The following is a 14418-nucleotide window of genomic DNA, read 5'->3' as shown; positions in this document are numbered from 1 at the left end:
GCAAACTTAGGAATGCACATACTTGTTAGGGAGGAGTCTGGCCTAATTCTGCAAAGATTTACATACCTGCTTAACTCTAAATACATGAGTAGTCCCATGGGGGAGTATGTGCATAATTCTTGATAGGATCGAGCCTTGTATTGTAATTGTGTTAGATTTATACACACATTAAAAATAAATGTTCAGAAGTGGCTTCTGAATTTGTGCTTGCATTTTTGTGTGTATAACTAATTGTTTTTGTATGCAAACCCCTTATCTGAGAACACAAACTCATCATGTATTTTGCCAGATGTCTTAGAAATATTGTAGTTATATATTTTTTTTAACTGCTTCTATTTTTGTAACCTTCCACTTCTTAAGCCAGGCTGTCACAACTCAAACTGTTCAGGCCTCAAGGAAAGAAGAAAAATATTCATTACATTTTTAGAATTTTCTCCAACTTATCTCAAAAATAATGTCAACATTTCAAGGTCAGATTTTACATAACCTACCAAAGCAAGATGCAAGTGCTTTTTCACAGTAAGAAATTGTCATTCTCTCCCATTTAGCCCCCGATGGATCACAAGCTATTAGGCCGTAAACCTTTCCCTGGCCCAGAGCTTATTTTGTGAATCTCAGGCCAGTTGTAATTTTGGAGTTAATTTCTCATTTTGGAGAGAGTAATAAACACTTTTCTGGCAGGTAGTGTTTGGGTGGGTGGGTTGGTGGGTTGGTTGGTTGGTTTTTAAAGCTGACATTTGAAAGCTGGTAAGAGGCTTGGATACTAGGAATAGTCCTGGTGAAACTAGATTCATGGGTAAAGTGCAGGTGAGAAAAGTCAAAGGTGCTCTGCAAGTAATCCTGTGGACGTCACCACCAAATATGTGGAGGTGGTTGTATGTGCGCAATGGAAACTTCTTAAAGCAAATTAATTTTTTTCCATAGAACAAATTCATTATATGTAGCAGTTTGCATATTGAGATGCACTGAGACATTTCAGACTCATTAAATTAACTGTAAGGCCTGGTCTACACTACGCGTTTAAACCAAATTTAGCAGCGTTAAACCGATTTAACCCTGCACCCATCCACACAATGAGGCCCTTTATATTGATATAAAGGGCTCTTTAAACCGGTTTCTGTACCCCTCCCTGACGAGAGCAGTAGTGCTGAAATCGGTATTGCCATGTCAGATTAGGGTTAGTGTGGCCACGACTCAACGGTATTGGCCTCCAGGCGGTATCCCACAGTGCACCATTGTGACCGCTCTGGAAAGCAATCAGAACTCGGATGCACTGGCCAGGTAGACAGGAAAAGCCCCACGAACTTTTGAATTTCATTTCCTTTTTGCCCAGCGTGGAGCTCTGATCAGCATGGGTGGCGATGCAGTCCCAAATTCAAAAAGAGCTCCAACATGGACCGTACAGGAGATACTGGATCTGATCGCTGTATGGGGAGACAAATCTGTTCTATCAGAGCTCCGTTACAGAAGACGAAATGACAAAGCATTTGAGAAAATCTCCAGGCTATGATAAACAGAGGCCCCAGCACAGTGCTGTGTGACAAGCATAACGGAAAGCCAAAGAATGAAATGGATGCTCATGGAGGGAGGGAGGGGTACTGAGGACTCCAGCTATCCCACAGTCCCCGCAGTCTCCGAAAAGCATTTGCATTCTTGGCTGAGCTCCCAGTGCCTGAAGGGTCAAAAATATTTTCCCAGGTGTTTCAGGGTATATGTCGTCAATTTACACCTTCCACCACCCCCCCCGAAAGAAAAGGGAAAAAAAACGTTTCTCGCCTTTTTTCAGTGTCACCCTTTGTCTACTGCATGCTGCTGGTAGACGGGGTGCTGCAGCACTGAACACCAGCATCCCCTTTCCGATGGCAGACAGTACAATATGACTGCTATCCATCGTCACCATCAGCCTATGAGTGCTCCTGGCTGGCCTCGGTGAGGTCGGCCAGGGCGCCTGGGTAAAAATGGGAATGACTCCCGGTCATCCCCGGCAGATGGTACAGAACGGCTGGTAACCGTCTTCATCATAGCAACTGGAGGCTGAGCTCTATCAGCCCCGCGCTTTCCTGTCTAAAGAAAAGATTCTGTACTGCCTGGACTATCATAGCAGCGGGAGGCTGGGCTCCTCTCCCTCGCCACCCTTTAATGTCCTGCCTGGACTACCATAGAAGCTGGAGGCTTCCTCCCCCTCATGTTATCTCACTAAAAAGTCAGTGTTTCTTATTCCTGCATTCTTTATTACTTCATCACACAAATGGAGGGACGCTGCCACTGTAGCCCAGAAGGTTTGGGGGAGGAGGGAAGCAACGGGTGGAGTTGCAGGGGCACCCCCTAGAAGGCATGCAGCTCATCATTTCTGCGATATCTCTGGGGCTCTGACACGGAGCGGCTGTGCTCTCTGGTTCTCTAGTACACTTGCCCCATGTTCTAGGCAGGACTGACTCTATTTTTAGACAAAACAAAGAAGAGAATGACCTGAGGAGTCATTCCAATGTTTGTCCATGTGCCCCCGGCCGACCTCAGCGAGGCCAGCCAGGAGCACCCATGACAGCAGCAGATGGTACAGAATGACTAATAACCATCATCTCATCACCAATTTACAATGGCATGGCAGACGGTGCAATAGGGATGGTAACCGTCTCTGCTATCTTGCAAAGGCAAATGAATGCTGCTGTTTAGCACTGCAGTACCGCATCTGTCAGCAGTGTCCAGTACACATACGGTGACAGTGACAAGGCAAAACAGGCTCCATGGTTGCCATGCTATGGCGTCTGCCAGGGCAATCCAGGGAAAAAGGGCATGAAATGATTGTCTGCCGTTGCTTTCAAGGAGGAAGGATTGAGTGACGACATTTACCCAGAATCACCCGCGACACTGTTTTTGCATTGGGATCTCAGCCCAGAATTCCAGTGGGCGGGGGAGACTGCAGGAACTATGGGATAGCTACAGGATAGCTACCCACAGTGCAATGCTCCGGAAATCGACGCTAGCTTCGGTACATGGACGCACACTGCCGAATTAATGTGCTTAGTGTGACCGCATGCACGCGACTTTATACAATCTGTTTTACAAAACCAGTTTATGTAAAATTGGAATAATCCCATAGTGTAGACATACCCTAAGTAAGTTCCAGTGTGTCTTTATGAACAGCACAGAATGTTTAAAGTCTTATAGTGCTGAGACAAGGCACAATCCAGAAATGTTATATTTGTAAGACTGATCTTCAGTCAGTCTTGTAAAGGAAATTTGGCACCTTTTAATATTTTTAGGAACATTCCTTTTTTAAACTCCATTTGGAAATGGGTACAGGGTCTTCACTGCTTTGAGGATCTACCCAACTTTTTTCCCACAAACTCAAAGCCCTGCTATTATCATCACTCCTCTGGAGAAGCAAAGTTAGATGCCCTCACTCACTGCTTCTGCTTACATGAATCAAAGGAAGTGATTAGTGAGACGTGAGCTGATCATTCAGTCTCTGCAGCACTGTGACCCATAGGCACCAACTGCGTGGGTGCTCTGGGGCTGGAGCACCCACAGGGAAAAATTAGTGGCAGCCAAGCTCTCCCTCCCCCGCCCCCCGAGTGTGCTTGTGAAGGTGTGGGACTGGGGCTTGACCCTCTCCGAGAGGCGATGGGGAGCCACACCAGCTCGCTACACGTTCTCTGGCCGGGCAGGCCCCCTGGCTCCAGTTCTGGGCGACAAACACAAAGTCACAAGGCTCGGGTCCCTGGGTTCAGGGCTGAGTAACACTGCAGAGTCAAAAGGGGGGGGCGGGGACTCAGGCCCTCTGCTTCAGGGCTGAGCAACAATACAGAGTCAAAGGGGGCTCAGGCCCTCTGCTTCAGGGCTGAGCAGCAATACAGTCTAAAGGGGCCCAGCCCTAAGTTTGGGCGAGGCACCAAACGCAGAGTCACAAAGCTCAGGCCCTTTTGGCTCAGGGCTGAGCAAAGCACTCAGTCTATAAGTCCAGGCCTGTAGGCCTGAGCACTGGGGAGAGGGGGAGACTGCCACCCGCTGTTAGGGCCTCGGGCTGGGACGCAGGCCCACCCAGTCTAGTGCGTCCCAGCCCGGGGCCCTAACAGCGGCAGACGGTCCACTGCTGCGTCAGTGGGGATCCTGCCCGCAACACACTGACATAGGCTCGGATATGGTTGCCGCCTGACCGGAGTCGGCTGCCCCCGGGCTACTTCCAACCTCCCCCTCAGGGCCTACCTGGTCTGTAGGGTCGCCCCCCCGGGAAGTCCAGCAGCATGGGCTCCTCACGGCCAGGGCTGGGTGGCAGGTCCAGTCGTTCCTCAGGGAAGTCCGGGCTGGCTTGCTCCGGTGGTTCCTCCGGGTAACAGCAGGGCCAGGGAAGCTCCGGCAGCCCCTCCAGGTAGCGGGCGCGGGGAAGCTCCGGCAGCCCCTCCAGGTAGCGGGCGCGGGGAAGCTCCGGCAGCCCCTCCAGGTAGCGGGCGCGGGGAAGCTCCAGCCAGTCAGGGCAGCTGCCCTGGGCCCTAGAGGGTTCCCAGTCTTGAGCTCCCTGCGGCAGGTCTGCTCCCGGCAGCGGCTGGGCTCCAACTGAGCCCTGATTGCTGGCTTTTGTACTTCCAGGTCGTCGCCTGACCCTCTGAGGGGCGGGCTCACTGGTCCTTAGCCCCGCCCACTCAGGCTTCTGGCTGGGCGCTCCCTCTCCTGGGCAGGGGGGGAGCCACACCGACTTGCTGCAGTGCTGCATCCCCACTCCTCTGCCTACCTCCCAGTGTTTCTCCCCTGGCCATCACCAAACAGCTGTTTGCACAGTCCCGGGGGGTCGGGGGAAGAGCAGGAACATGACGTGCTCAGAGGAGGAGGCGGGGCGGGGATTTAGGGAAGGAGTTGGAATAGGGGCAGGGAGGGGGCAGAGTTGGGGCCGGGACTTTTGGGAAGGGGTTGGAATAGAGGCAGGGAAGGGATGGAGTGGGGGCGTGGCCAGGGGCACAGGGGGGGTCTAGCACCCACAGAAAACGGAGAGTCGGCGCCTAGTATGACCCCCCCCTATTGCTCAGAAGCAAAAGACTAATTCAGATCCCCTTCTGGCAGCTACTACACTGTGACAGACCCACTCCAAGTATTTAAAACCAGTTGAAGTTTCTAAGTATGTAATACTAATTCTTCTTTGAGTAGAATCCCTCTGGGTGCTCCACTTCAGGTGCACATGTATCCCACACACCCTTGATCGGAGATTTTCAGTAGCAGTATTGGTTTGACCCACACATGCGCTGCTGGTATCCTTGTGCCCCACACCGAAGCTATATCAGGCTGCATAGGTGAACATCCTCAGTTCCTTCTCAAACGCTTCTGCCTGTCATGGAGCTTAAGTACTGTGAGTGCCTCAGCTGGTTGCTGAGTTTGTTCTACTTAGTTTAGTTTAGTTAGGTGTTTTTTTTGTAGTAGTAGTTAATTACTGGTTATTGAAATATTGTTTTATTTCCTCTGGAGAAATCCTCCCTGTGAGGTTTAAGTGTTGCCTCGCATGTAGAAAGGCTGTTCCAGTCAGCAATGGACCCTCTAAGTACGTTCACTGTCTGGGAGAGTCACACATCCCACAGAACTGTCACTGCTATTGAGCCCTCAAGTCCTAAGGCACGGAAGAACTGGGAAATCGAGCTCCATCTCAATGATGGAGCGCTCCATTCACCTCGTTAGATAGGACTAAATCATTTCATAAATCTCCTAGACTGTTTGTTTCCTTTGCAGATAGCTCTAAAGGATCTGCTATTTCTACCCAAAGACAAATGAAATGGATTTCTGGGTGTATTACCGCTTGTTACAAGGCTGCCGGCATTCCACTCCTTGCGGGCGTTTCAGCTCACTTGATGAGGTCATAGTCTACATCTATGGCTCTACTTTAAAATGTCCCAGTATCTGAGGTCTGCAGAGCTGCTACATGGGTTTTGGTACATATCTTCTTAGAGATTGTGGCCGTATGGGTGCTCCTTTACCCACTCTCTTTCCCCTCTGCTTTAAAGTTTCCTTTTGAGACTTGGTGGTGGAGAAAGAACTGAGGGTGGTTTGCCTGCACAGCCTGATACAGCCTCAGTTCAGGGTACAAGCATGCATACGTGGGCTACATAGACGCTGCTAATGAAAACCTCTGATCAAAGGCTCGTGGGGTGCATCTGCATCTGCAGTGGAGCACCCATAGGGGGACACATCTTGAAGAACTATAGTTACTGCACCCGGTGAGTAACCTCTCTTTTCTGATGTCTTCCCCAGATTTATGCCATCATGACAGAATGCTGGAACAATAACATAAGCCAGCGTCCCTCCTTTAGGGAGCTTGCGGTGCGAGTGGATCATATAAGGGACGACATGGGTGGATAAGAGAACTGAAGGTTGTTCAGAGGACAAATGAACACAGAACAAAGTCTGCCTTTTGGGTTGCTGTGGATTATGCACATACATCCATCTATCTTTATTGTGGGCAAAACGTGTGTGCAAATTATCCTATCGGAACCTGCAGACTGTGAGGAATTCTGTTCATTTTCTTCATCAGGATACATTTGCTACAACAAGGACATGACAGTGAAATACTTTAATAGAAAATGGATTATTTTTCTAAACAGTGTCCTAATATGTGGTCAGTTAGGATCACCAGTATTTGCCTTACTTGGCAATGCAAAAAAAGAGTGGCTTACCACTTTGGTAGGGTTTTTAGGGAGATGAAAAGACTGAATGCATTTCCTTGCCAAGATGGAGATGCACAGAATGTATTTTTAGTGTTTTCACACTGAATGTACAGCAACTTGGCATCCTGTGTAGTGTGTTGCACAAGGGGTTGTGCTTTATTAATATAGTTTTATAATTTCATTGTCAATGAAGAATTGGCTTCTCTGTAGAACAAATTGAAGGAGGTTAGATAATTTACTAAGCAACTTTCAATGTGTCTGTTTGCGTCCATTATTAGCCAGCGATACACGCAGAGGTATATGTTAGGCTGTTGTGTGATGTACTGTAAATATTTTTAGGGAAAGGGAACAAATATTTAGTTCTATTTGTACAGCAACCACTCTCCCCCCAAAAAGCCAAATTTTGAAATGGACAAGCATAAAAACAGCACAATCTATTTTCCTACGTTCGCCCCATGTATCTGTTGTGGAAGTGTTGGATTCTCTCCTCATTTTATAAAAATGCAGGCAGCAAGTGGAATTGAAGCTGCTTCAGATAAAGCAGTGATTTCAGTGGGTCACTTCTGAGAATGAGAATGCTAAACATGTTATTAACCTTACTACATGCTACTCTTTTGTCCTTCTGACTTTGTAACCTTCATGTGATGATGAATTTAACTATAAATAAGGATTTTGCTTTGGGGGTTGAACTAAAAATAGAAAACACCTCCAAATCCACAATTCAGTATTAGGATTAACCATGCCCTTCTCCCTCCACTTCCAAAAAGGAGTTTACAACAAAACTATCAGCCATCTAACCAGAACTGCTTGCTGATGGAGTTGTACCATCCCATCCCCTATATCCTTCCTTTGATAAAACCCCAAGGTGGGCGAAGGAAATATCAGTGAGATTTCCCATGCAGAAATTCCTCCACATCAGTCTGAGGTTTAGGAACCAGGATTTGCCACCCTGCAAACAGGCCAAGGCCCCACCCTCAGAATTCTGTGGGATCTGCGTGAAGCCAGAGCTACCTGCACAGGATCCCTGTACCTTGGCTCAGTACTTCTAGTAGTTCTGGCCTCAGTCCCTTTAGCATATGTCAAGGAGCTGTAGAGAAAAGATAAATACAGCTCCAGGCTCAAATGCCCTTTCTGGGGGACCCATGCGCTCCGTCTCCCTGGTCCATTGCAGACCCACATAGAAGGGGTATACAATCTGTTGAGGTTAACTGAGGCCCCCTTCCCTGTGAGGGAAGGAAGACCTGTGTATGGAGTGTCCCCTACATGCATGTTTCTTGGGGGCACGATCCCCATTATCTCTAGCTGTAAGTCAATGAATGTGGTGTGTTCTAATTCAAGCCATATGATCTTGTTCTCTTATAATACAGTAGACTGTAAACTAAACTTAACTCTAACTTTCCTTGTTAGAATGGTTGTTCAACTTTGTTTTTGTTGAGCAAATCTCATTTTAAGGGCACCACAACTCAACCTTTGTTCTTAGATCCAGATTTCTAGTCAAGTGGAATGTTCATTTTTAAATAAATTGACAGCAAATCAGAGACACAGGAAAATTATTCACAAACATTAAGGAGCACAATAGTGCCGTCATAATGTAAATCTTATAGGAAGATTGTTTTTAAAAAGTACATCAATTCTAACAATGCTTATCCATTGTTCAGCTTAGCCCAGTGCCAGTAGGAGAATGTTTTGTGCCACTACGGGACAGTCCTGCAGGTCTTACACGGGCACATCTTTTGTTGACCAAAACCAGGGAGATTTTGCCAACGGTAAGAAGTGCAGGATCAGGCCTTCTATCCTGGAAATTATTTTACCAATAATTTATACTTCTGTTGCCAAACACTTAAAGCATTTAAAAAAAATTAACATCACCATATATTTTTCAAGTGCATTTTTTCAAATCAGTACCTGTTGTTGCATTTCTGTACATTGTTTTAGACTTGATTTTAAAATAAGTTGTGCAAAAGATGTCTTTGCATTTTTAGAGTCTTAACTTTGTATGGTGAGTTTTGTCGGGGTTTTGTTTCGTTTGTTTTGTTTTGTTTTTTTTGGTAACCAAACAAAATATTCTAGCTTTACAAGCATTAAACAGCATTATTGCTGGGATGATAAATGCAGAAATCTAAAATTGCAGTGTATGACACTCAGTAACCCATAGGGGTGGGATCCATGAAAGTACATAAGCACCTAAATCCCAGACTTAGGTGCTTACGTCCCTGGTTTAGGCACTTAAAGTCCCAGTTTTGGCTCCACTGTGATTCAAAAAATCCTACTAAACTCTGTAGGCACCTGAATTCACTCGACACTGAAGTTTTTTAGAGTAAAAGTTCCCTAGGCACCTATGTTTCTTCTTTTGGCCATGTGCTGCCTCATTCTAGCCGACCAGATGCCTGTCCCCTGTCTGAGCCCCAGAATGATTGACTAACCAGGGAAAGACAGGCATTCCGATACCTAAGTTATGTGCAGGTCCTGATCCAGTAGGCAGGCTCAGAGCTTACTTATCAGCTCAAGTCCCACTTGAAATCTAAGTACTGGACCCAAGCTCATGCACCTAGGAAGTCCTGAGTCTAGTCCCCCAGTTCCAAGCATCATTATTTATCAACAGTGCAATAGGAAAGAGTGAGGGAGCCTTACCTCAGACTGTCCCATAGCCCAGTGGTTAGAGGCATTCTAACAACTGGGCTATGGAAGACTCCTGTTCAAATTCTTTCTCCCCTTCTGGCGGGGCGGGGGGGGGGAATTGAACTTGGGTCTTCTGCATCCTAGGTGAGTGCTCTAACTACTGGCTAAGAAGTTATACAGTGTGTGCCACCCTGCCAGCACCACTATTATCTGTGGAGTGAGGCAGGTGCCTGACTCCCTCAAGAAACACCTTAGGCGCCTAAGCTGTCTAACTGCAGGTAGCAGGTTCCTGTTAATGGATTGTTACATAAACATAGGTGCCTCCCTGCAACCTGGTGCCTATCTCCAAGAGAGTTGGGCATAGCTTAGCACAGACATCTCTAGTTGGTATCTTCCACTGACTAGTTTAGGTGGCTCTCTGCCAAGCATGCTGGCTTTTGTGGCTTGCTGTCTGAGGCACCTGTCTCTCCCGAGTTGATTGTATGGGTGCCTAACTCACCTAACTGCTTGGTGGATCGCAGTGGTGTTCCTGTAATTTTCTAGGCTCTAAAAAATAAGGATTGTGACGCTCAGCGTTGCAACACCTAAGTCCCTTTGTTGATCCCGCCGTAGGTTTCCAATATTTAATAGACAGAATATAGCTTGTTTATGTAAAAATCTCAGGGACATTTGTGTAATGCAATGAAGAGATCTTCCATACTGCTATTGTTTTCAAGTGAATAAAAGCCCTTTGCTTGTTCTAGTACAGTATGTCTGATTTCATACTCTGTTTGATTTCAAAAGTGTAGTGTTAGAACTTACAAGTTTTGAAGTTCTTATTTTATTAAAACATTTTTAAAGCCTCTTTTTTTACTTTTTTATATTCCATTTTAATTTAGAGAAAAGCTACAAATTCACATCAAATTTTGTTTGTTCAGTTGGACAGGGGTAAATTAATCCATTGTAACAATTGTCTATGTTAAAGGCTTGATCCTGCAAGATGTTGAGCATCTTGTAATCAGTGAAATCATTAGGAGCTAGAAGTGATTAGCACCTTCAGGAGTTATGCAACACCTTGCAAGACTGAGAACTCACGGACAAAAAAATTGATTCAGACGGGGAAAAAACCTTTCACAAATATAACCTGTTCTGTTGGTTTTAAAGAGGATACAAATGCAGTGACTTTGCTGGCCTTGTTAATGCCAAATGTAGTAACCTTTAAAATCAATGCACTTAGGAAGTTAGTTCCTGTTAGTTACAGTAGCTCTGTATATACTCTGATATTTTCTTTTACATTATACAGTCTTTGCATTAACAGATAAGCCATAATTATTTTACTTTCTTCAGTTGGCATTCAGTTTGTCACATTTTCTTGTTATTTATAATGCTGTGATTTGTTGTGAAAAAGTGCTCTGTCCTACCCGTACATGACTGCTGCTATGGAGTAAAGTGAAATTTTTATTACAGTTACTGCTTTTCAGATTTTTATATTTAAAGAAAAATCATTTTAATATAAATGGAGTATATATTATAAAAAGTCTTTTACAAACAGAAGTGTGTTTTTATTTCCAAATATAATACTGGTCTGTGGTCCACTAATTGTGAATATATTTAGCTTCAAAATTCATTCTTAAGTATATTCCAAAACATTGCGAACAGTCCATGTAATAAGCAACAGGAATGAATTTCCATAAAGCTATGTCATAATCAGAAAAGAGAGAAATTAGCAGCTAATGAGAGTTTGGACAAATCACAGTATCTAAGAAACGCTTCCATAGTTTTCAGACACCAATTACTGTATATCTCTATGAATATAACTGTACCGACATATTTCAAAAAGTATTAAAATGATTTTTAAAAAATCAGCTGCTTCTAATTTTTGCATATAGTTTTATAACAATCTCCTCCCACCAACTACCCTGATAACCGTAGGGGAAGATAGGAAGTACTTCTAAGGATTTATCTGAACCAGTACAGCTATGACGGAATGTGTAAAGGAGAAAAAATACATAAAGTTTACCTGAAAGCAGGATCAGAGACATGAGTGTTTGGCAATCAAAATGAGATGTTAAAGTATTGAGAAGGGGTGTGGATGATGACAGAGGCCAAAAAGAGATTGGAGACTCCCATCTCAGACAGCTGAGGAGGATATTACACATTTCATGGAAAGACAAAACAAATGTGAGAGTAAGGGAGCTGACAGAGCAGGACATGCTAGAAAATATCAGAGAAAGAAGGCTCAGGTAGTTGGGACATGTACACAGTCTGGAAGATGGAAGACATGCTAAGCAAGCACTGGATTGGATACCTGAGGGAGGAAAGAGAAAGCATGGATGGCCAAGGAAGAATTGGTAGACAACAGTGACAGAGGATATTGAATGTGCGAGCATCACCTGGGATGAAGTACCACAACTAGCAAGTGCCTGTAATCAGTGGAGGAGCTGAACTGCCATTTGTGTCAGCAGCACAGGAGGAACTAAGGTAGGAAAGGAAGGAGTGGACTACCCCTGTAGTGGTCAGCCCAGGAGCTCACAATCAGAACAGCCTAAGTATAATCAAGGAAGTTCCCTCCTCTGCCCTAGGATTGAGCTATTAAAACAAAAAGAGGAAGTTGAGCAAGAGAGTGGGGAATTAAAAGCTATTCAGCTTGCAAATGGGTGGTGATCTCTGTCCCAGATTCCAGAAGACTATCCTGAGCAGGCTTGGCTCAAAGACTGAGTTGAGGAGCTTGTAAATTGGGTCCTGAGGTAAGGGCTTCTGGAACTGTTTATTACAAATTTTCCTTCAGTGAGATACTTATTTTTAACATGTTTGTTTCTTTTGGTCCCCCTGGCCCAGATCCCTTTTTAGAGAATGTATGTTGCCCCAGTTAGGGGGAAGTTAGGTGGAGTTCACCCACAGTGCCAACCCCTGCCACAAGGCGGCATACTGGGACAAATACTAATTGAAAAAGTTACTTGAAATTGTACAGTGATTTAAGGTAAAGTAGTGTATGCAAACTAAATTATGTGCACTGAACATGCCATACCATTTGAAATATTTTTTCTTTGCTAATATAGTTACCTCAACTTTTATATTCCCTGTCTTAAATATAAATTCTCCCTTGTTGCATATATGGCCTGACAAGACTGAAGATGCATGAATTCTCAAAACAGATTGCATAAGGTGAAATTCAGTTCTGTGTAGAGGATCAACATGAGGCCTAAGTGAACTAACTGCCAAGACAAAGTGATATTAAAGGAATATAGATATTAGACCCAAACTTGGCTTTCGTAACACAAGCTTTAGAAATGTTTCCATTAAAGTGCTTGTTTTAAATAAACATTTTCTTGCAGTGTTTGAATTGCAAGCACTGTATCAACTTTGCAAGTACATGAGAACCTGAATGTTAAATGGATTAGAAAATGGAATACAGACATGAAATTTGAGTATTTTCATTGTCCAAGATCAAATAAATGTATAAAGTAACTAAATTCTATAACAAAATAGTACATTGCTGCGAAGATTTTCAAATGTGTGCGCCTAAACTTCAAGAAAACATCTCTATTCAGGAAAGGTGCTTAAGCGTGTGCTTACAGTTAACTATGTGCTGTCCTGACTCAAGACCTTATTTGGTTGCCTTTCAAATGCATTCAACATCCAGCCTCTCAGACTACCTAAAATTAGGCTCCTAACCCCTTATTAGGCACTGTTATTTTTTTAAATTTTGATCTTAATTTTAAAAATTCTATTTTAATCATCTAATATGGTAGTAGCATAAAGAAATTCTTTTTAGTTGTTCAGTACACATTGACAAGTAAGACAGTAGGAGATGACAAACCCCAATAATAAGAATTGGTATGTTGGAGTACCAGAATGTTAGTTCTAAAATTTTAAAGGGACATGGTCAGGCTGTTAAAATAATCTGAGACTGGACTCTAATCTGAAACATTTTCATTTGAATTACTTAGATTTTTTTATTGTAAACTTTCCTGTAATTCTGAATTGGTGCATATGAAAATGAAGTTATTACTACTCTACTGTCCAGTGACAGAGTTAGTGATTAGGTTATTCCAAACTCTGCATTTCCACACTTTTCAGTATCTGACTTGTGGCGTTTTGGTGTAGAGTTACCTTTGAGGTCCTAGCTTTCAGACAAATGTTTTTTTAAATGTTCATTATGTATTTAAATTTTAAGTTAAATGTTCAAAGGGAAAACACCGTAACACTTCAGCTTAATGACTTGTCTGGGTGTAACCCATTCCCAATCACTTGTAAATATATATCTGTGGTGAAACATGTCTAAACAACCATTCAACTAACCAACAAAAATCAGTTGCTTAATGGATTTTTTTTTTTAAATAAAAGGTGAAGTAGAACTATACTCAGTATCTTAATCATCCTTGATCCTGAGAGAACCCTGGTAAGAATACCTCACACTCCTATAACAAATGTTTGTATGCATGGAGAGCATAAATTAAATAATGTATAGTATTCATTAATTTGTGAGTGAATTTTAATCAATTCAGTACTTACATTACAGTTGGTTTACTTTCACCCTTCAAAGACTATTCACAAAGTCTCAGGATAATAGTGAAAGACAAACTTCAGCACCTTCTGCAAGCCACACCTCCTGCCTTGGTTAAGCCCTAAATATTCCTTGCTTGTGTTGGGAATTATCTTTCCACTTAATGCTTATGATAAATTTTATGGTGAGACAGATTTCCTTTTTTTTTTATTATCTTCACTGGTTATAATGTTAACGTATATGACTATGTCTGCAACCTTGAATTTTAAGAAAGTTCCAACAGAAAATTCCAATGGTTTGGTCCAAGAGCCCACCTGAATTACACCTTTACACCATGAGATGCAGGGGCTGGCAGAAAGAGGAAAGGTAGCTCACCTGTGTGCCTAGGTGGATGTGCACCAACAAACCTGAAAGGCAGTCCTGGAACAAGGAACAGGTACATCACTTAGTCTGCGTGTTTGTAAATATATACAGTGCAGTTTTTCCTCAGTTTTTCACTTTACAAGTTTAGCAGAGAAAATGTTTTGTTAAGATGGATGGTACATACAGAGCAATTGTCAAATAATCATAATTTAATCAAACTAGAATATATTTTTCTCAAAGCACTTAAGAAATTTGGTACAGGCTATTTTCTGTGTCAAATTTCAGCTCTCTGCTATAGCTGTTTCT

At 43.5% G+C, this 14418-nt stretch overlaps 1 protein-coding gene across 4 annotated transcripts in view; it reads left to right on the top strand.

Annotated features, from left to right (window-relative positions):
• JAK2 (Janus kinase 2) overlaps nt 1-10712 on the top strand; it is a 148361-nt gene extending 137649 nt beyond the window's left edge. For all 4 annotated transcript variants that reach the window (XM_050944265.1, XM_050944264.1, XM_050944267.1 and 1 more), the window contains exon 24: nt 6232-10712. In XM_050944265.1, the coding sequence (XP_050800222.1) occupies nt 6232-6339 (108 nt within the window). In that variant the 3' untranslated portion in view covers nt 6340-10712. The remainder of the gene's footprint in view (nt 1-6231) is intronic.
• Nucleotides 10713-14418: the final 3706 nt, after the last annotated feature.

This window comes from Gopherus flavomarginatus, chromosome 3, assembly GCF_025201925.1.
Source record: "Gopherus flavomarginatus isolate rGopFla2 chromosome 3, rGopFla2.mat.asm, whole genome shotgun sequence".
NCBI classification, from domain to species: Eukaryota; Metazoa; Chordata; order Testudines; family Testudinidae; genus Gopherus; species Gopherus flavomarginatus.
This window is presented reverse-complemented; position numbering and strand designations above follow the sequence as displayed.